Raw genomic sequence first — 20,218 nt, forward strand, 5'->3', positions numbered from 1 at the left:
CCCCTCCCGCAGCCGAGGCTCCATTGGAGCAAAGTTGGCCCGGGCACTGAGGATGGCTCGATGGCCTCTGCCTCAGGCTCTAGAGTGGCTCTGGTCGCAGCAGAGCGATGCCCCAGATGGCCAGAGCGTCACCCCCTGGTGGGCATGCCTGGTGGATCCCTGTCGGGCGCATGCGGGAGTCTGACTGTCTCCCCGTTTCCAACTTCAGAAAAATACAAGGAGAAAAAAAACAAAAAGAAAAAAGAAATAAAAAAGCTCATAGGATTTTAGTTAATTGAACAAAGGTCTTCTTGCTACCTCTAGGAGACAATCCTGTTTTATCTTTTTTTTTTAATTTATTTATTAAATTTAATGCAGTGACATTGATAAATCAGGGTACATATGTTGAGAGAAAACATCTCCAGATTATTTTGACATTTGATTGTGCTGTATACCCCTCCCCCAAAGTCAAATTGTCTTCTGTCACCTTCTGTCTGGTTTTCTTTGTGCCCCTCCCCTCCCCCAACCCCTCTCTCCTTCCTCGCCCCATCCCCCCTCCCCCCAACCCCCCACCCCTGTTGCCATCACATTCTTGTTCATGTCTCTGTTTTATCTTTTTAAGAGTGGCAGAATATTGTTCCTTTGTTTGTTGGAGCCACTGGCCACTAGGTGGTACCTTTTGCATTCTTCATAGCATAAATAAAACAATTTTTTTCTCTTAGGACTGTTGAATATGTTGGCTGTGATATTTAGTTAATTAAAAATTTTATTGACAAAGTTTAATGTAGGAAATCAGAACTAATCCATGCCTTCTTGCTGAGGTAGACAAATAACTATTCAAAGGGAAGAGTTCATTACTGAATTTGTTGGTACCTACTGAGCTTTAGTAAAGTCTGCTTCCTTCCCTCACATCCTTAAGCTATGGAGTCAAGTGGTTGATTACAGCTGCTCACAATTAGGTGCTCAGAGTATTTGAGGTCCTTCATATATAGAACTTTTGGGCTTATACTTCTTACTTCTAAGCATTGTATCTCTCATTAGGTGCGTGCTTCAGTGCTCGATCGGAAATTGTTTTCTAGATTCTCTGAAGTCTCAAAAAAATGACTCTATTTACAAGATTTCCTTCCCACTCCGCAACCCCACCCCAAGTTGCAATGGAAGAAATTAAAATATTTGTTTGACGTGTCCTTCCATAGGGTGTTTTTTCCTATTCCTGTTATTTCCATTACCTTTAGCACTTGGCATGTCCAGCCAATTCACCTTAACCTCTATCCTATATTTAATAAGGAATCTGCATTTTGCATTTTCTTCACTTTTTTTCTGGTGGCTTTTTTAGCATAATCTCAATTTGGTTCCTGTTTAAGGAGGGCTCAGCTTATTTTCATTTATTTTAAATCTGCATGGTATACATGTATGTATATATTTTTAAATTTCTTTTCAGTTACCATTGACAAACATTAGTTTCAGGTGTACAGTGTAGTGAGCAGACATTTATATAACTTTTGAAGTGATCACCTTGATAAATCTAGTACCCAACTGACACCATCCTTAGTTATTAGAATATTATTGACGATATTCCCTATGCTGTACTTTACATCTCCACGACTGTTTTTATAACTGGTAATTTGTACATCTTAATCTCTTCCAATTTTTCACCCATCCCCACAACTCTCCACCCATCTGTCAGTTATCAATTTTTTTCTCTGTATCTGTGAATTTGTTTCCGTTTTAGATTGTGTTTTAGATTCCACATATAAGTGAAATCATATGTTGTTTGTCTTTCTCTGTCTGACTTATTTCACTTCACATGATACCCTCCAGGTCATGATGTATACATATTAAGTTCTTTTATGTTTTAAAACAGTGTCCTTTCCTCCAATGTGGTGGTGAGGTACTTATAAAACCATCCAATTAAAGCTTTCTTTAACCAGTTTATATCATCCAGGAAACCAAAATACTCTAAAGGTCCAAGAGACTAACCTAATATATTTTTGTGAACAATAGGTAGCCTTGCTTAATTATTGACTGGCTCTAAGTTGGTTAGGAACCATTTACATTTTGCTAGGAAACAGGTGTATCCCTAGGTCCCTAGTGAATCTTAATCTCTGTTAAACCAAGGAATAGTGCCCATCTCTTTGGAAAAGTTGTTTGCTCTGACAGACTGCAGCTTCAGGAATGCTATATGCATTAAGCCATTTGAGGGAGGTTGAGACATTCACCTGATAGCCATGATCAACCCTTATGTCATAGGGGTTACCTTAATAATTTTAGAACATGTAGAAGTCTGATGGGGATTTGTATTCTTTTTCCACACGATTAAAATGGCAATTGTGTATTTAGAATTGGCTTAATTCTATTACAAAAATGAATTAATATTAAAGATTGGCATTTACTTTGTCAAATAGGTAATAAAATAGACTTGGAAAAGGAGAGACATGTGTCCATTCAAGAGGCAGAATCGTAAGTGTCATCCCTGCCCCCCCTCCCAGTACTTTCCCCGCGCCCCCCCCCCAGTCAGTCCCCAGTAGATGTCTTCCCTTTAGCACAGAGTGCTTTACCATGTAAGTATTGCTCAAATGTCTTAATATAGATTGAGCTATTGGATTCAGTGAAGCATGTTAACATTGGTAATTTATAGACTTTGGCAATATTTAAAGATAGTCCACTCTCACTTCTCTTTTTGATTTCAGCAAGAAATATAAAGTGATGCAAAAGAAAACTATCATGATCACAAAAAACTTTTTAAAATATTTGGATTCCAACTTAACTTACAAAAGTTTTAAGTGTTAACTTTTGTGCTCATTTAAAATTTGGTTCAGTGTATAGAGATGTTAAATGGCTATGTAATCTTAATTTTATTAAACCTGGGTTAATTAGTAATGTCACACAATTTGCTACTATGAAAAAAAATTAAATAGTGGTCATGACAAAAATGTGAAAAAAAATTTTTTATATCACTCATTTCTTTTTTTAAGGTATGCAGAATCTGTGGGAGCTAAACATTATCATACATCAGCCAAACAGAACAAAGGAATTGAGGAGCTCTTTCTTGACCTTTGTAAAAGTAGGTATATTCATATTGAGTGTTTAGAAGTAACTCTTTTTAATCTATTGCTCATATTTCTAAAGTGATGTTTTACAGTCTTCATTAATGACCACACTAACAATTTGTCAAATTCACAGTACTATTATTTACTTAATATTTTTTCTTTAACTTACTTCTTGCAAATACCCACTTATAAATACCACGTTAGACCTATTAAGCATTTATTAATGGCTGTGAAATCTTATGTGTGTGGTATATGCCAAAATGCATAGCTATTAATAATAAAAATGGAGGGGAATATACAGGTTAAAACAGATTTGAGAGATAATGACAACATGTTGCAGTGGATGGACCTTATTTGAATCCTGATTTTATAAAGTAGTGAAAAACCATTTGTGAAAAATTGGGGCTGTATGGATATTTGATCATATTAGGAAGTTATTGTAGGGACTGTGGGAGGGCAGAATGGATCAAGGGTATCTAATATATGGTAAGGGATGGAAACTCGGCTTTTGGTGGTGAGCATGCAATATAGTACACAAATACCGAATTATAATGTTGTACACCTAAAATGTATGTTATTGACTGTACACCTAAAATGTATGTTATTGACTGATGTTACCTCAATTATAAAGTAAATTAAAGGTAATTGTAAAATTTTAGGTGTGATTATGATGTTATACTTTAAGAAGTTATTTTTTTTTGTTTTTCTACAGGTCTATTAGAATAATGTTTGAATAAAATTATGTGTATGGGATTTTATTAAACAATGGTAGGGATGATTGCCATGTATGGATGAAATTGTATGATGGACATACAGATTCTCAGTATGCTATCATTTTATGTATGTTTTGCATTTTCCACATGAAAATGTTGTTTAAAGAAAGAAAGGAAAGGTTTGTTTATATATAACCTGAGAGTCATTTCTCATATCACTAGTAAAATATACATACCATACTTGGAAAACCCAAGTCTACAGAATAATGGGTTGGAATGATTTTGTCAAATTATAGTCCTTGAATTTATGTACTTCAGACTTTTTTTTGAGAATTTGATGAAACTAGTTTGTCTCTAGAAAAATGTACGTGTACACAACAAACTTTGGAGTAAATTTCAGTTCTTTGAAAACTTGAAAAGTCATTCATAATTCTTGTAGAGTAGTAATTTTCTAAGTGAGTCTCCTGATCAGTAGCATCAGCATCACTTGAGACTACGTTAGAAATGCTGCAAATTCTTGGGACCTACCCCAAACCTACTGAATCAGAATTTCAGGAAGTTGTGCCCAGAATCTGTTTTCCCCCCTCTCAGAATCTGTGTTTGAACAGTCCCTCCATGATTCTGATGCATACTGAAATCTGAGGAGCACTGTTGTACATACCAATCACTGGGGTGGGGATGTCAAAATGGGTGTGGTGTGGGCCTGCACTTCTCATTCCTAACTCAGGTGGTGGTGATGCTGATTCTCCCTCTGACCATATTTGAGTACTAACACTCTAGATTTGACATATATATGTTTAAGACACATGTATTTATGAAAAAAATTTAATATTCCCCATGTTTAATAAAAAACATGTACAGATACTAATATCTTTTGCACATTATAAAACAGAAAAATTTAAAGGTTGAGGGAAACGTAAGTAGAAGTTAGAATTTGTAATGTTTTATAATTTTTATCTCAGTGGATTCTGTCCCGCCCTCTCCCTTTCTCACTCCCTTCCTCTCTTTCTTCCTCCCTTTCTCCTCCCCTCTCCCCAGAATCAATTTAATAAATTTAAAAAAAAGAGAACCCCTTTTCTGTTTTGAGGATTCCTTCTTTTCTTTCTTTATCTTTTCATGTGTTTTGCGATTATTTAATCCAAATCTGTGTCTTGTATTTTCATTTTTCTTAATGATGTCTCTCAAAGAACAGAAGCTCGCCTGAACTGTGGTGGCGCAGTGGATAAAGCTTCGACCTGGAACGCTGAGGTCGCTGGTTCAAAACCATGGGCTTGCCTGGTCAAGGCACATATGGGAATTGATGATTTCTGCTCCTCTCTCTCTCTCTCCCTCTCTCTTTCTCTCTCTCCTCTCTAAGATGAATAAATAAAGTTTAAAAAAAAAAAGAACAGAAGCTCTACATTTTAATGAGGTCTAATTTAGTAGTTTTTCTTAAAATTTGTGTTTTTTGTGTCTTACATGAGAAATCTTTGCCTAGCTTAAAGTCATAAACGTTTTATCTTAAAAGAGATTTCCTGTTATGTTTTCTTCTAGAGATTTTATGTTTTACATTTAGGTCTATAATTCACTTTTTTGTTAATTTATGCATATGGTGAGACGTATAGATCAAGATGTATTTTTTACATGTAAGCGTCCAATTCCAGTACTGTTTCTTGAAAAGATTATCCTTCATTGAATAATCCTGGCACATATGTCAAAAATCAAGTGATCATATATATGGGGTCTGTATCTGGATTCTGTTTCATTGATCTTTGTATAGTATTTCTTCTCTCTCCAATATCTGTCTTCATTAGACTGTGACTTTCTACTATATCTTTAAATCAGATAGTGTGAGTTCTCCAGCTTTGTTATTTCTCCTGTTAAACTCTTTTATTTTTTCAAATATGCAGTACTAGTTGAGGAATAAGTCTTTTATCCTAAGTAGTACTTGGAATAGTTTAAACTTCTTTGACCTATTTCTAAGTATATTTGGAAAATCTTAAGGATTATACTTGTATACAGTCATTTATTCAAGGCAAAAACTTTTTTTTCTCTGTTGATGTCATTGTGACCATTATATGTCAGGACAAATAAACTTGCTATTAATTTTTTAAATTTGCAGGAAAAGCTATTTAGTGAGTTGACAAAATATTTATTATATTTAGTTTCCTTGTTGGTTTAAAGTCAGAGTGTTGTATACTGAAATTATAGAAAGAAAATTAAAAGATTATAGTCCAAAATAATTTCTGCTTTTTTCCTCTTAGGGATGATAGAAACAGCACAAGTGGATGAGAGGGCAAAAGGCAATGGCTCCAGTCAAGCAGGAGCTTCAAGGCGAGGTGTCCAGATTATCGATGATGAGCCTCCAGCCCAGAGCGGTGGTGGAGGGTGCTGTTCTTCTGGATAACTGTCACACCTGAGAAATTAAAACAAACTGTGGATCATTGCCCTCAACACGAAGACTGCCATATTCCAAGTCACATGATTTTACCAATGGAATTATAGAATTAACAGTATTTTAAATTACGTTTATAACACTGCAGAGACCTTAAGTGCTAAACTTAGTGGAGTTTGTGACCAGAAAATTGGCATTTTCTACAAATGTTAACAAAGCAATTACCAATGGCCTTTTTACATATTTTTTTCTTTAGTAAGGAATAATGTGCATGTAGAAGACCTGCTTCAAGGCTTCATTTATATTCTTTTAAATCAAATCTTTATTTAATAACTTATATGTGTTGTTGGAATGGTATACATTTTGCAGCCCTTTGTATTTTGTGGTAGTTTGAATTGTATCATTTCTAAACACCAGACTGTTTTGTTTTTGTTTTTGTTTTTATTTTTGTTTTTTAATTAGCTGATACCCGAAGTACTATTTTTGCAGGGTTTGCACAGGCCCCTAACTGTCTACTACTTTGATATAATCTATATATATATCCTGTATGCTGAGCTGGTAAATACATTGTAAATTACATATTAAATATTTTATCTGCTTTTACAAATGCAAGGTGCAAAAATATATATAGTCTCATTGATGACTGTAAAGTGATTAACATTTGATGATAATGCCTAAGCTTTTTGGCTCTGATATATAAAGATCATAGCTCCCTTCACTTTTGTCTTAACTTGAAAGTGGTGTGTTTAAATTTTCACATATACTTTACTTGAATTATTGCTGTCACATGTGTTGGCCTCTGTAAGTCTATCTGATGATTGAACAGTGGCATTTGCCTTTTGGTTTGGGGTTTTTTCATTTGTTTGTTTTATAAAAGATAACTTCTGCCAGTTTTGCTTTAGAATGATTACCTTAGAAGAATTTGAGTGGAGCATACTGTTTCATTTCTTCAATGGTTTTAGTATTCTCTTAGGCTTTATATGAATGGGTTCATTGGTGTCAGAAGAGAAGAATAGATCCCAGATAGCAGCCACTCACTGAGACTCATTCATACAGTGTGTTAGTGGTAGTTTATGCTCCTAAGGCAGCACTTTTAAATCCTTTGTGAGCAAGTTGTATTTGTTCAATGCTGGCCCGAGATGAACACAGAAAATTTTGTTTAATTTTATAAAAGCTGTTCTAAGTTTCTGTGAAGGGAAACATTTCATGTAATGAAGTTACAGCAAACACTGGAAAGATTTATTATAAAATTATATTCTTGTATACTTTGTAAATTAGTCTCATTAGATTCTTTTTTTTCCTTAAGCAAAGGATTGAACTTAAATTTGTTAATTTTAATAGAATCAGGCACTGCTCACAGAAGGAACGCAAATTGTAGACATTAACATAAATTGTTCTTGTTCTAAGATATATATATATATATTTTTCCATTTCTGTCATGCTTGGAAAACTAGTAAATGTTATGTCTAAGATAAAATTGAATTGGTCCCTGGATTTACTTCTTAGAAGAAGCAGTAGTATGCATTAAAGTTATTAGCATGAGCAATTAAGAGGATATAAAGAAGTTATGGTTATTAAAGAAAGACTGCCATATTTTTAAGTTAAAAGTTTAAACTTTCCCAAATGGATTAAAAGTTGAATGAATTGACACCTTGATGTTATGATGTTAGAATTTTAACTTAGTATTAAGGGCTGTATGACCTTCACTTTACCTTTTTATTTATTTATTTATTTTAACTATTGTCCTTGTCCTACTCAACACACTCCCCTGACCTCTGTTGTATGTGTTTGGGAAGGGTGGGGTGGGAAAATCAGGGAGATAAGGTAAAATTGTCTTTTATGGGATGACTGTACTCTGTATAGTTTCTCAGTTTCATCAGAAGTTGGTGTTTATGTAAGGGGATGGGAAAGGCAGGGGAAGTCATGAGTACAAAAAAGGAAAGTTGTGGTAGAGTGTCAGCCTGGCGTGCGGAGGTCCCGGGTTCAATTCCCAGCCAGGGCACACAGGAGGGGCGCCCATCTGCTTCTCCACCCCTCCCCCTCTTCTTCCTCTCTGTCTCTCTCTTCCCCTCCCGCAGCCGAGGCTCCATTGGAGCAAAAAGATGACTCTGAAGCTGGAGCTGGGGATGGCTCTGTGGCCTCTGCCCCAGGCGCTAGAGTGGCTCTGGTCACAATAGAGCGATGCCTCGGATGGGCAGAGCATCACCCCCTGGTGGGCGTGCCGGGTGGATCCCAGTTGGGCGCATGTGGGAGTCTGTCTGACTGCCTCCCCGTTTCCAGCTTCAGAGAAAAAAAAAAAAAAAGGAAAATTGTTTTAGCCTTCTTTCAGAAGTAATAAAGACAACCTTGCCATTTCTATGATTATAGGTGTAGATGGGAAATTAGCTCTTTTCCATTGAAGTGAAATAGGTTTTTTAAACTAGAGATTAAATTGAGATTTATTCCAAACATAAAGTCATAAAGCCTGATAATCAGATAGCTGTACTCTCAATTTTGACCCTGTTTTAAAATCCAGATAGGAAATTCTTCTGGGCCCTGGCTGGTTTGCTCAGTGGTAGAGCATCGGCCCGGCACGAGATGTCCCGGGTTTGATTCCGGGTCAGGGCACATAAAAGAAGTGCCCATCTGCTGTTCCATCCCCCCTCCCTCCCTCTCTTTTTCCCCACCTCCAACTGCTACAGCCATGGCTTGATTGGAGCAAGTTGGCCCCAGGTGCTGAGGATGGCTCCATGGTCTCTACCTCAGGCACTAAGAAGAGCTCGGTTGTGGAGCAATGCCCCAGATGAGCAGAGCATTGCCCCTTAGTGGGTTTGACAGGTGGATCCCAGGTCAGGGCACATGTGGCAGGAGTTTGTCTCTGCCTCTCCTCCTCTTCACTATAAATGAATAAAGGAAACTGCTCTGGAGCTGCCACATAATTATTGGTAGGCTACAACCACTTTCTGGGTTTTTTTGTTAGTTTGTCTTTTGTTTTCCTTCTATTCTCCCTTGGTTTCTTAACTTTAAGCATTTCTTCTTTTGTTTGTTTGGTTTTTTAACCTGTAATTTAAGTTAATTCAACAATAGGTAATAGTATACCTGTCCTTGCTCTGAAGCCCAAAAGGTCTGTAGGTAGGAATAGAGAGAAACAGTAATGAAAGAAGACCAATCAATGTAGTATGTGTCCAAAGGAAAGACAAAGAGATGATAGACCAAGGCTGAAGAAGTTTTTGTTACATTTTTCCACATCTAATAATTCTTTTGTGTTCCTGTCCTTGTAATTGTGCTATTAGGAAGAAGACACAAGTTACTATGTTGTGTAGTAAAAGTAATAGGTAGGTAGAATCAATATATTTTTCAAATAGTAATTGTATATACTTAGCATATCATTAAAAATTGGTTTTAGTCATTAAAAATATCTGAATATTATAGTATATAATCATTTCTGTAATGATATCTCTCCTGCCTGCTCCTTGATTTGCTTTGTGATTATAGAGGAAGATTTAAGTGTATATTATAACAATTTGGCGGTAAATAGTTAACTGAAAAGAAAAAGGCATCCTGTTACTGGATAAAATATGAGTGTTTGAATTTTTGTTCTAGGAATATCTCCTGAAAATACCCTAGATCTCTGTTACAGCTAAATATTTTTTTAAATTTTATATTAACCATACATTATTTAGTAGTGATTACTTTTAATTTGGCATTAAAATAAGAAAGAAATATGATATTTATTTTTAGATTTTCAGTGAGAAAAGACAAAATGTGGGAAATAGGGAAGGGGTTAGTGAGGAGTAGAATGGAAGTCAGGTAGGTGTGAAACCCTACAACCAGACAATTTTTAAAATCATTTTGAAAAATGTGTTACTTTTATTACGTAGTTTCTAAATAAGGCAAGCTATGCATTGTGCCAAATATCTAGAACATCAAAAAAATGAATTGTGATGCTGTTTATTTAATACATAATTTGTGGTTTTCTATATTAGTAATGTTACCAAGATTCTAGGTCATTGATCTTATATTATCTTCAGATAATATAATTTTCCCTTATAATTTCCACTTACCTCTAGAAGTGGTTTGATCTGTGCCTTTAACTTTCCAAATTTATCTTTTAATGTCTGTCTGCTGTTGTGTTCACAGGTTCTTTACAAAGACAGCATGACAAAGAGAATACTTAATTGGAGAGACTCTTTAAGATGTTGGAATCTTCTACAAAGTGTGTAGATAGTAGTAATGGCCAGCAAGAGCCTTACAATAATGTCTAAAGCAGGGGTCCCCAAATTACGGCCCACGGGCCGCATGTGGCCCCCTGAGGCCATTTATCCGGCCCCCACCGCACTCCCGGAAGGGGCACCTCTTTCATTGGTAGTCAGTGAGAGGAGCATAGTTCCCATTGAAATACTGGTCAGTTTGTTGATTTAAATTTACTTGTTCTTTATTTTAAATATTGTATTTGTTCCCGTTTTGTTTTTTTACTTTAAAATAAAATATGTGCAGTGTGCATAGGGATTTGTTCATAGTTTTTTTATAGTCTGGCCCTCCAGTGGTCTGAGGGACAGTGAACTGGCCCCCTGTGTAAAAAGTTTGGGGACCCCTGGTCTAAAGATATAGAAATTAATAGATCCTATTTTTTAAATTACAAAATACATTGCTTAATTAAAAGCTGTTATTCATTGAAGATAAATACTTGATTTTATACTAGGCATTGATTCTAGTATGTTGCTCTGTAGTTTTTAATCAACTAAAACAAATAATATATTTGGTGTTGTGGGCCAAAATTCATGCTACCACGTATGTCTGACTTTGATGGGTTTTCCCTTTTCAAGAAAAACACAATCTGATCAAATTTCCTAAATGTAAATATTTTAGTATTAATCATATATCATGAAAAAAATTTATAGTCTTTAAGAGTTTCCAGTATCAAGTTAAATTGCTCCACTTCTAAACAGATAACACTTTAATATCTTGATAGGCCTTTAGCACTACTTGTACTATCTGGGATTTATATATTATGTCTTTTCGGAGAAGCTGAGTGTACTTTTTTTGAGTATTAAACTTTCTACTGCAACATTTTCTCTGAAGTAGATAAATGAGCATTGCAAGTTAATGTTACATGGTACACCCAGCAGAAAGCTAGCTTCTTGCCCTCTGAAGCCTGCATATATTTCCAAATGCATCACATTAAAGCCAAAAGATAGGCTCGCATACCTAAATTACCTTTATTCCTATGTATCAGTTCTTACCTTGATTTCCATACTTCTCGGTGGCTATATCATCTCTTCATTATCAAACGCTCGAGAAAAAGCTGATATGATTTCATTGAATTAGAACTTATGTTGAGCAATAAGAGAAAGCTTAGGGACAGCAGGAATAAAGTATGGTAATGTTGAAATATAGACAATGGTATTTGCTAAATTGTATCATTGGCAGCAGGCTATTTTAAGGAAACCATAATATGTAGTACCTACTTCCTAGAAATGTAGAGTTCTTCATATTGTATTTAATTATCTAAGACTATATTCCAGGAAAAAGAATAAAAATACAGATACAGTGGTACTTTGAGATACAAATTTAATTCGTTCTGTAACTGAGCTCATAAGTCAGTCAACTCGTATATTAATGCCAATACTGGACCCGTGCGGCAACTAGCGGCAGCTTCCCGAATTACGACTCGGGTCTCAGAATTTCACTCGGATCTTGAACAAAAATACGGACCGAGTCACAGCTCATATCTTTAAAAAAATTGTATGTTGGTCTGTTTGTATCTCAAGGTACCACTGTATTGTGAAAGTGTCCCATGGGAACTTCCCCAAAGTTAACTCTTGCTCTCAGATATATATATACCTTCAATTACCTTTTTGCCATGTATTTAACACATACATATCTATAAAAATATATAGTTTTGTGGTATTAAATTTTTACATAAATTGGTATTACTAGGCATATGTTTTACAACTTGCTTTTTCCTTTTACCAAAATGCTTAGGGGCTCTTATGTCAGTATATTAGACTTTCATTTCCTCCCACATCTCTGGGTATGTTTTGCCTTTTTAAATAACCTCTGTCCATGAAATCTCCCAGAAGATATCTGGTCATTTTGGTTGACTTCATTCGAATCATAAAATTTTAATGCAAACCAGAGCATACTTGGACTCAGTCTCTCTTAATCAGGAAATTCGAAAGGCATCTACTTGCAATTCATTTGAAGAACATTACTTTTGGACTACTGTTGACTGATTATAAAATTCAAGAGTTAACTTTAGCAGATTATTTAGAATAGACTTTTATTTGAGGGAAGAAGGAAAAAGGGGAATAGTTTATAGGGAAAAAAGTCTTCATACAACTCTGAGCTGTTGCTGCGCACAAGACTTCATGCTACAAAAATATAAACTTCTGTTTGATCTGTGCCTTTAATATAGAGTACAAAATGCTAGTTCCTTTTCAGAGCTCCCTTTCTCCACCATAACAATTTGGGGTGTGTTTGTACCTATTGTATATGTTTTTTAAATTTATATTTGACCTTTATATGTTTCAGTCCCCTGAAAGCAACTTTTACCCTATGTCAAATTCCATCCTTAGTCAACTGACCAACTTATCAAGAACAAACCAGAGTCCCATCTTAAAGAAAGTTAAGTCAGTAGTAACAGTTCTGGAACCAGAAGTTAATGGACTTTTTTTTTTTTATAATAATTTTATTTTTTTAATGGGGTGACATCAATAAATCAGATACATATATTCAAAGATAACAAGTCCAGGTTATCTTGTCGTTCAATTATGTTGCATACCCATCACCCAAAGTCAGATTGTAATGGACTCTTAAGATGTATTATTTTTATCATAGCTTAAAGAGTAGCATTCCAGGAAGGTCAAATTAGATAACCAGTTTCTATCCCCTATGGAACTAGGGCTGAGAAAGAGGAGTGTACAAGTACAATTTCTTTAATACCCATGTAATTTTGGGTTGGGCTCATTCTCGGCATACTTTCCTACGTGAGCTTTGCAATGTCCTCAGCAACTATTTTAGTTACTTCTCTATACTGTCAAGGCAATAGCTTAGCATGTTATTACAGTGACAGAAAGTTAAACGTGTATCCTCAGAAGAACAAATTTACGGATATGTGACTTTTAAAGAAAACAGCAGTTGAAGCACAACTTTCCATGATTTTGTTAATAATTTCTGGATGGTCTTGCAAAAATTTTAAAACACGTTCTGCTTATCATAACTTCTATCAATTTCACTCCTTTATTAAATGCCTGCTGTGTGCCCAGTGCCCTTTATAGTTGAAGTTTAAAATTGGGGAAGCATTGCTCAATTAGTCCAGATATAAGTAGTTTATCTGTGGATATGACTAATCACACATGTTCACATTCTGTATTGGATGAGATATGTACCAGTGAAACTTTGGGGTAATTAGAATGACAGTAGCTGCTAGTGAAAGTTGCTGGACAGAATGATTAAGCCACTTTAAAATAGAATAACTTATTGTCTAGCTTCAAGGGGGCAAATAAGTGATCATCAAGCCCATGTTGCTTTTCCAAATTTTGTAGTAACAGTGAAGAAACACATGCTTTGTGCTTTAGACAGCTGCTCTTTTTTTTTAACCTAGAAAAAAAATGCATTTTAAAAAGCAATCATTGTTTTCCTTACCTTTTACAGATGTTTTTTTTGCCTTGTCACCAGACAGTAACCCAGGAAACAATTCGTTACTGAGTCACAGTAGGCCTGTTTGGAGAGTGTGATTTGTGAATTTCTAAATACACTTTACAATTTGGGAGTATGAGTACTCTTTCCTGCCTGAAATTAAAGATAGGGCAGAAAAAAAGCATAATGAATATCTGAGTTTTCTGCTAATCTTTCCAGTAGATTAGAAGGATATATTTTTAATTATAGTATGTTATTAAAAATAACATTATCTAGATCCTTTCTTGTCCCCCTTGGGGAAAAAATAGGGTTTTGTGGGGGTTTTTGTTTTGTTTTTTTGTTTTTTTGAATGAGAGGAGGGAAGGTGGAGTGACTCCTGCATTCACCCCGACCAGGATCCACCTGGCAACCCCATCTGAGGCTGATGCTCGAATATACTCTTAGCTCCTAAGGCCGACGCTAGGACCAACCAAGCCATCCTCAGCACCTAGGGCCAACGCTCGAACCAGTCAAGCCACTGGCTGCAAAGGGGAAGACAGAGAAAGGGAGAGTGTGGGGTGTGGGAGAGAAAAGCAAATGGTCACTTCTCCTGTGTGCCCTGACTGGGGATCGAACCCAGGACATACACACACTGGATTGATGCTTTATCTAGAGACCCAACAAGCCAGGGCCTGAAATCATTGGTTTTTAAAAAGCTATTTCATGAGCCATTTAACAACAAGTAACTACTGTGTATCTGCGTTAATTCATGTACACTAATTTGTAAAAGGGTAATAATTTTCATGACAATTCTTCAAAATGTAAAAGCCCTGTAAGAAAATGTATACAGCAAGAGCAAGATGCTTTGAAAATTTTTGGCTGACTCCAGGATGACCAAATTGTTATTTTTGTCCAAAAGCTATATACAATATAAGCTCCCCATTCCCCCTATGAATCCCACATTGATATTTTTAAACCTACAAATGTTCTTTAACAAAAAGTGGCATGAGTACCTCCGTCAAAGATTTTAAAGCCAACAGCAGTGGCATAAGAAAATCATTTGTGAAGGACATAGTTTGGGTTGAACTCTAAGGAAGATGGTCAGATATGGCATTTATTTTACTGAAGACAGTACTTCTCTTTCGTATGTTGCTTTGAGGTTAACGTTTGATAGTACTGATTTCACATTTGGTTCACTGCTTTGCCAGAACTATAAGAGTACTGCTGCTGCTTCTGATAAAAAAAAAATCTTTAAAAGATTGTTAACATGATACTGTAGAATTATTTGTAAAGTAATCACCATGCCCCATAAAAGCAAACAATATGGGCTGTTTGACAGGGATACGATCCATAAATATTGAGGTGGGGTTTCATTGAATGCAGAACTAACAAGCTAGGGAGTCTGATGTTGATTGACAGCTTTATGTAATCTGATAAGTGACTTTTTTTCTTTTTGTATTGATAGTCCTGGGAGTATGGCAGGGTATAATTACAGAAATAAAAATTGATTTGTAATTCAGAATATTAAAAGCCAAGAATCCAAGTAGCCATTGAAAATTATATTGTCAAAGGATCACTAATGGTAGTGGTTAGTACTAAAGAAAGAAAACCAGCTCTAAGCCCACCGTTGCTTAAAAGGGAAAAAAACCGAACAAACTTCTGTTTAACGATGAAGTTTCAGGTTTTCCTTAGTCTAATAATGCCTTATGGGCCCTAGCGGGTTGGCTCTGCGGTAGAGCGTCAGCCCGGCGTGTGGAAGTCCTGAGTGATTCCCAGCCAGGGCACACAGGAGAAGCGCCCATCTGCTTCTCAACCTCCCCCCCCCCCCTTCATTTCTCTCTGTCTCTCTCTCTCTTCCTCTACCACAGCCAAGGCTCCATTGGAACAGAATTGGCCCCGGGGCGCTGAGGATGGCTCCACAGCCTCCGCCTCAGGTGCTAGAAGGGCTCCGATTGCAGCAGAGTAATGCCCCAGAGGGGCCAAGCATCGCCCCCTGGTGGGCATGCCCAGTGGATCCCTGTTGGGCGCATGTGGGAGTCTGTCAGCTTCCCCCACCCCCCCTTCTCACTTCGGAAAAGTAAAAAAAAATAAAAAATAATAATAATGCCTTACGCTGACATTAAAGTCCATTTTGACATTGTTAGGGAAGGTTGAGATAGGTTCTATGACTTTTAGTTACCAAAATTAACTAAGCTTTTTCAGATCTCCCTCAATTGCCTTTCTCTTTCATTAGTAAATTACAGAGATGCATCCAGCTACCTGGCAACTGCATGATGATTTCCAGATTTTATATATGCCCCAATTTTTGCTAATGCTGTCCTGAATTCCCTTACCATCTTTGCTTTCTGTATTTCCTTTTTCTTAATTGAGAATTGGGGAGGGGGAGAAACAGACTCCCCCCGCATGTGTCCCCATTGGAATCCACTAGGCAAGCCACCTATGGGGCCTACTCCGTTGCTCTGGGCAACTGAGCTATATTAGCGCCTTAGGCGAGGCCATGGAACCATCCTCAGCACACCCGGGGCCAATTTGCTCCAACAGACCCATGGCTGTGGGAGGAAAAGAGAGAGAAAGAAGGGGGGTGGGTAAGGGTGGAGAAGCAGGTCACTTCTCCTGTGTGCCCTCACTGGGAATTGAACCCGGGACATCCCCTTCCTGAATGATGCTCTTCCGCTGAGCCAACCGGCCACGGCTGCTCTCTGTTTTCAAAGCTGTTTAGGCACTACCTGTTATCTTTTGGAAACCCTTGAATTAGAGAACTTGAGCTGTTCACTACTTTTGCCCTGCTGTTGAAAACTGGGTAGAAGTTAGTGTCCCAAAATTCATAATCTTCAACAAAAATCTTTAGCAAAGAAAATGTGTTTTTGGCTTCTTTGGTTTTTACAAGATATTATTGCTGTTTTGTTTTTGCTTTCCGGTTGCTTTGCAAAAATGATGGAGCACCCCAGATGAGAAACAGCAAGCAGACATAAAAAGAAGCAAAACATAAAATAACCTTGAATTATAATCTCAGCTTGTCATTTAACAATGATTAACCTTGTAGATGGATCTATTTATCCAAATTATTTATTTTTATTTTTTATTTTAGTGAGGGGAGGCAGAGACAGACTCCCACATGTGCCCCAACAGGGATCCACCAGCAAGCCCACTAGGGAGCCATGCTCTGCCCATCTGAGGCATTGCTCTGTTGCTTAGCAACCAAGCTTCCAGTGCCTGAGGCAGGCCGTGGAACCATCCTCAGCACCAGGGCCAATTCCAGTTCTAATTGAGCCATGGCTGCATAAGGGGAGGAAAAGTGAGAGAGAAGTGAGAGGGGGAGGAGGAGGGGTGGAGAAGCAGATGGGCACTTCTCCTGTGTGCCCTGACCCAGAATGGAACCCAGGACATCCACACACCCGGCCGACCCTCTACCACTGAGCCAGCCAGCCAGAGCCTATCCAAATTATTAATAAAAAATAATTATATATACTTTTTCGTTTGAGTATCATGGTCAGGATTTACATCCTGTTGTTTATGAACTCTTTGGTTATATCTCTAACTCTCAGTTATCTGACTTTGTTGGTGGTAATCTTAAAATACCACGACATTTGAAAATTTATTCCTCATTTCTTGAGAGTTGGGAGTGTGGTAAGAACACAGTCAAGATAAGATCCAGAGGTATGAGGTACAATATAGGGCACAAAGAATAATGAGTTACTTAAGCAGTGAAAAAACCCCATCATGAAGTTTGAGACAAGTGTTCGAGTTAGGCTGGGGAAGTGGCTCATGGCCCAGTAAGAAACATATACAAATATTTATCCAGTTTCCTGGGCAGTTTGAAGAGCTTTTTGTTTACACTTTCCTGAATTTTCATCTTATTTCACTCTAGCATACAGTTGTTACTAACTTCATTTTATGAAAGTTAAACTTAGAAGTTAGAATTTTTACCACACTTGTAAAATGCCTGGGAAATGTAATGCTGGTGGCCATGGCTATGTGGGTTCACACTGGATTCGGGCAGACAGTAAAGGAACTGTGGAGCCAGAAAATGATGGACCATTCCATTTATTAGAGTCATGCAATGGTGGATGAGCAAGCAGGCAGGGAAATCCACTTCTCTCTCAGGGTTGTCAAGCAAACAGCAGGGGGGGACCCTTTCTCCAGCAAACAATAGCAAAAAGTGGCCCCTCTCAATGGTGGCAGGTAATCCGCAATCTACACTCTGCCACCCTGAGGACAAGCACCTGCAGCCTTACACAGACTATACTCACACGGTGCTGCCTCATGCTGATGCACCAATCAGGCAAAGTACAAGCGAGCAAGCCTAACACACTTGTTTGCCCAACAGGAAGAAACATGCTTTGTCAGTGAAACTTCTGACTTGATGTAATATTTGTAAGATGGACACATGACTGTTGTATCCTTCCTATGGAATTAGTGTGGTTTAGAAATATTTTAACAACAGATCCTAAAGTAAGAAGGCTGATTATCTTGTTTAGTTTATAGAATTTAAGTATGTTTGATGCATGTAAAGATGTTTGGTTTGGATTTCTCCTCACAGTATACCTAATGTGTGTATTTTTAAAATAAAATCATACATAGCTTTAGGAAAACTGCTATGGTCAGTGTATGAATATCACCAAGAATGTTGTTTAAGCAATCTGAGACTAAAAAATTTTAATTTTGCCTGCAATCTCATATGTAAATCTATTTTTTTTTTTTTTAGTTTTTATTTATTCATTTTAGAGAGGAGAGGGGAGAGAAGAGAGAGAGAAGGGGGAGGAGCAGGAAGCATCAGCTCCCATATGTGCCTTGACCGGGCAAGCCCAAGGTTTTGAACCAGTGACCTCAGCATTCCAGGTCAACACTTTATCCACTGTGCCACCACAGGTCAGGCTCATATGTAAATTTAAGGGGAAAAACTTATAAACTAAAAGGTCTGCTTTGCTGCCAAATATTTATGTGACACTTTAAAAGATGTCATTGTGAGAGGGAAAGAAAATTCAAAAAGAATTAGATGCTATGAATGGACAGAATTGATTAACTTCTTGAGAAGAAAATTAGACTTGACAAAAGTGAATAAATGGATTGGACAGAGTAAGAGTTTAGCAGGTATTTTGTGTTTCTATTTTCACAATAGGGGTTAATTATGAACCATTCATTACTAGTGCTCTGGAAGGCATACAAAATATACTACTATAATTCATGTCCTCAAGGATCTTAAAAGCCCAGAGGCAGAATTAGTCTTTAGAGACATTAGAAATGGAAGAGGGGATAAAATTAGTATTTGAAGGAGGTAGTGCAAAGCTTACGAGAGTCAACTGAAAGTATCCTAAAACAAGTAGAATTGCTGGGTATAAAATTAGTTGCAGAAATTAAAAGTTTTCATTGATAAAACAGACAGAAGATATATGGAAGAAGAGACTCCCTTTAAATTAAGAGAAAAGGAGAGAAAATACCTAAGAATAAATAATATGCATAACATAGAGAAAACTATTATATTTCTCCTGAAAAGAAAGCTCTAACATATGGAAAGGCATATATTCTTGGACAGGAACATATAATATCATACATGACAGTTCTTTGTAAATTAATCTATATAAGTAATACAATCCCCCCAAAAATCAGGATTTTTCATAAGATGCTGGTTCCAAAGTTCTTATATGAAGCAAGACTAGCCAGGAAAGGTCTAAAAAAGAAATGAGGGTAGACTAGTCTTATGACATATTACAATAGAAAACTCAAATGATTAAAACAGTTTTGTCCTGGCATATAGCTAGATAGATCATTAGAACAGATTGAAAATGTCAAAAATAGACCCAGGAATTTAGTACAAGATAAAGATTACATTTTGGTTCAGTGAGGGAAAATACAGTTTACTCTTACTGGTATTAGGATATTTAGATAGCTTTTTTTCAGGAAAAAAAAGTTGAATTTATACCTTATACCAAAATAAAATCCAGTTTTAAATATGAAAATTGAAACGTTTCAAGAACTTGAATAAATCATGGGAGGATCTTAAAAGATTTTAGTGAGTAAAGGTTTTTCTAAATTCAATATAAAACCCAGAAACAAGAAAGATTTTCACAATAAAATTATACTGATAAATTATATCACTACATTAAATAAATTCTTCATAGCAAAAACACCAAAAACAAAGTAAAGAAAAATGACAAATTTGTAAAAAAATATTTGAAAATCATGTTATGTATTGCTTAATATATAAAGAACTCCTACAGTTCAATAAAAAAATTTTTCAATAATCCAAAAGGAAAAAGATCTAAAATTAGTTTTTACAGGAAAGAATACCAATTACTCAAACTGAAAAAAAAAGTTCAACTTCACTATTAAGAGAAGTACAAAATAAAACTACTGAGACACTATATTTAATCAAGAAAGATTTTAAAACATGTTTTAAAACATTGTGTTATGTTCTCTAGATATTAATAAGCAAATGTTTTTACTGGTACAAGTATTTTTATTGGAACAACCATTAAGGACAACAGACTATATATTCTGGATTT

At 36.4% G+C, this 20,218-nt stretch overlaps 1 protein-coding gene across 1 annotated transcript in view; it reads left to right on the forward strand.

The window, feature by feature from the left end:
• RAB21 (RAB21, member RAS oncogene family) overlaps positions 1-8,203 on the forward strand; it is a 38,586-nt gene extending 30,383 nt beyond the window's left edge. The window contains exons 5-7 of the mRNA XM_066369091.1: positions 2,385-2,439; positions 2,955-3,043; positions 5,986-8,203. Coding sequence (XP_066225188.1) covers positions 2,385-2,439; positions 2,955-3,043; positions 5,986-6,128 — 287 coding nt within the window. The 3' untranslated portion in view covers positions 6,129-8,203. The remainder of the gene's footprint in view (positions 1-2,384; positions 2,440-2,954; positions 3,044-5,985) is intronic.
• The last annotated feature ends 12,015 nt before the right edge of the window (positions 8,204-20,218 follow it).

Source organism: Saccopteryx leptura, chromosome 2, assembly GCF_036850995.1.
Source record: "Saccopteryx leptura isolate mSacLep1 chromosome 2, mSacLep1_pri_phased_curated, whole genome shotgun sequence".
Lineage (NCBI taxonomy): Eukaryota > Metazoa > Chordata > Mammalia > Chiroptera > Emballonuridae > Saccopteryx > Saccopteryx leptura.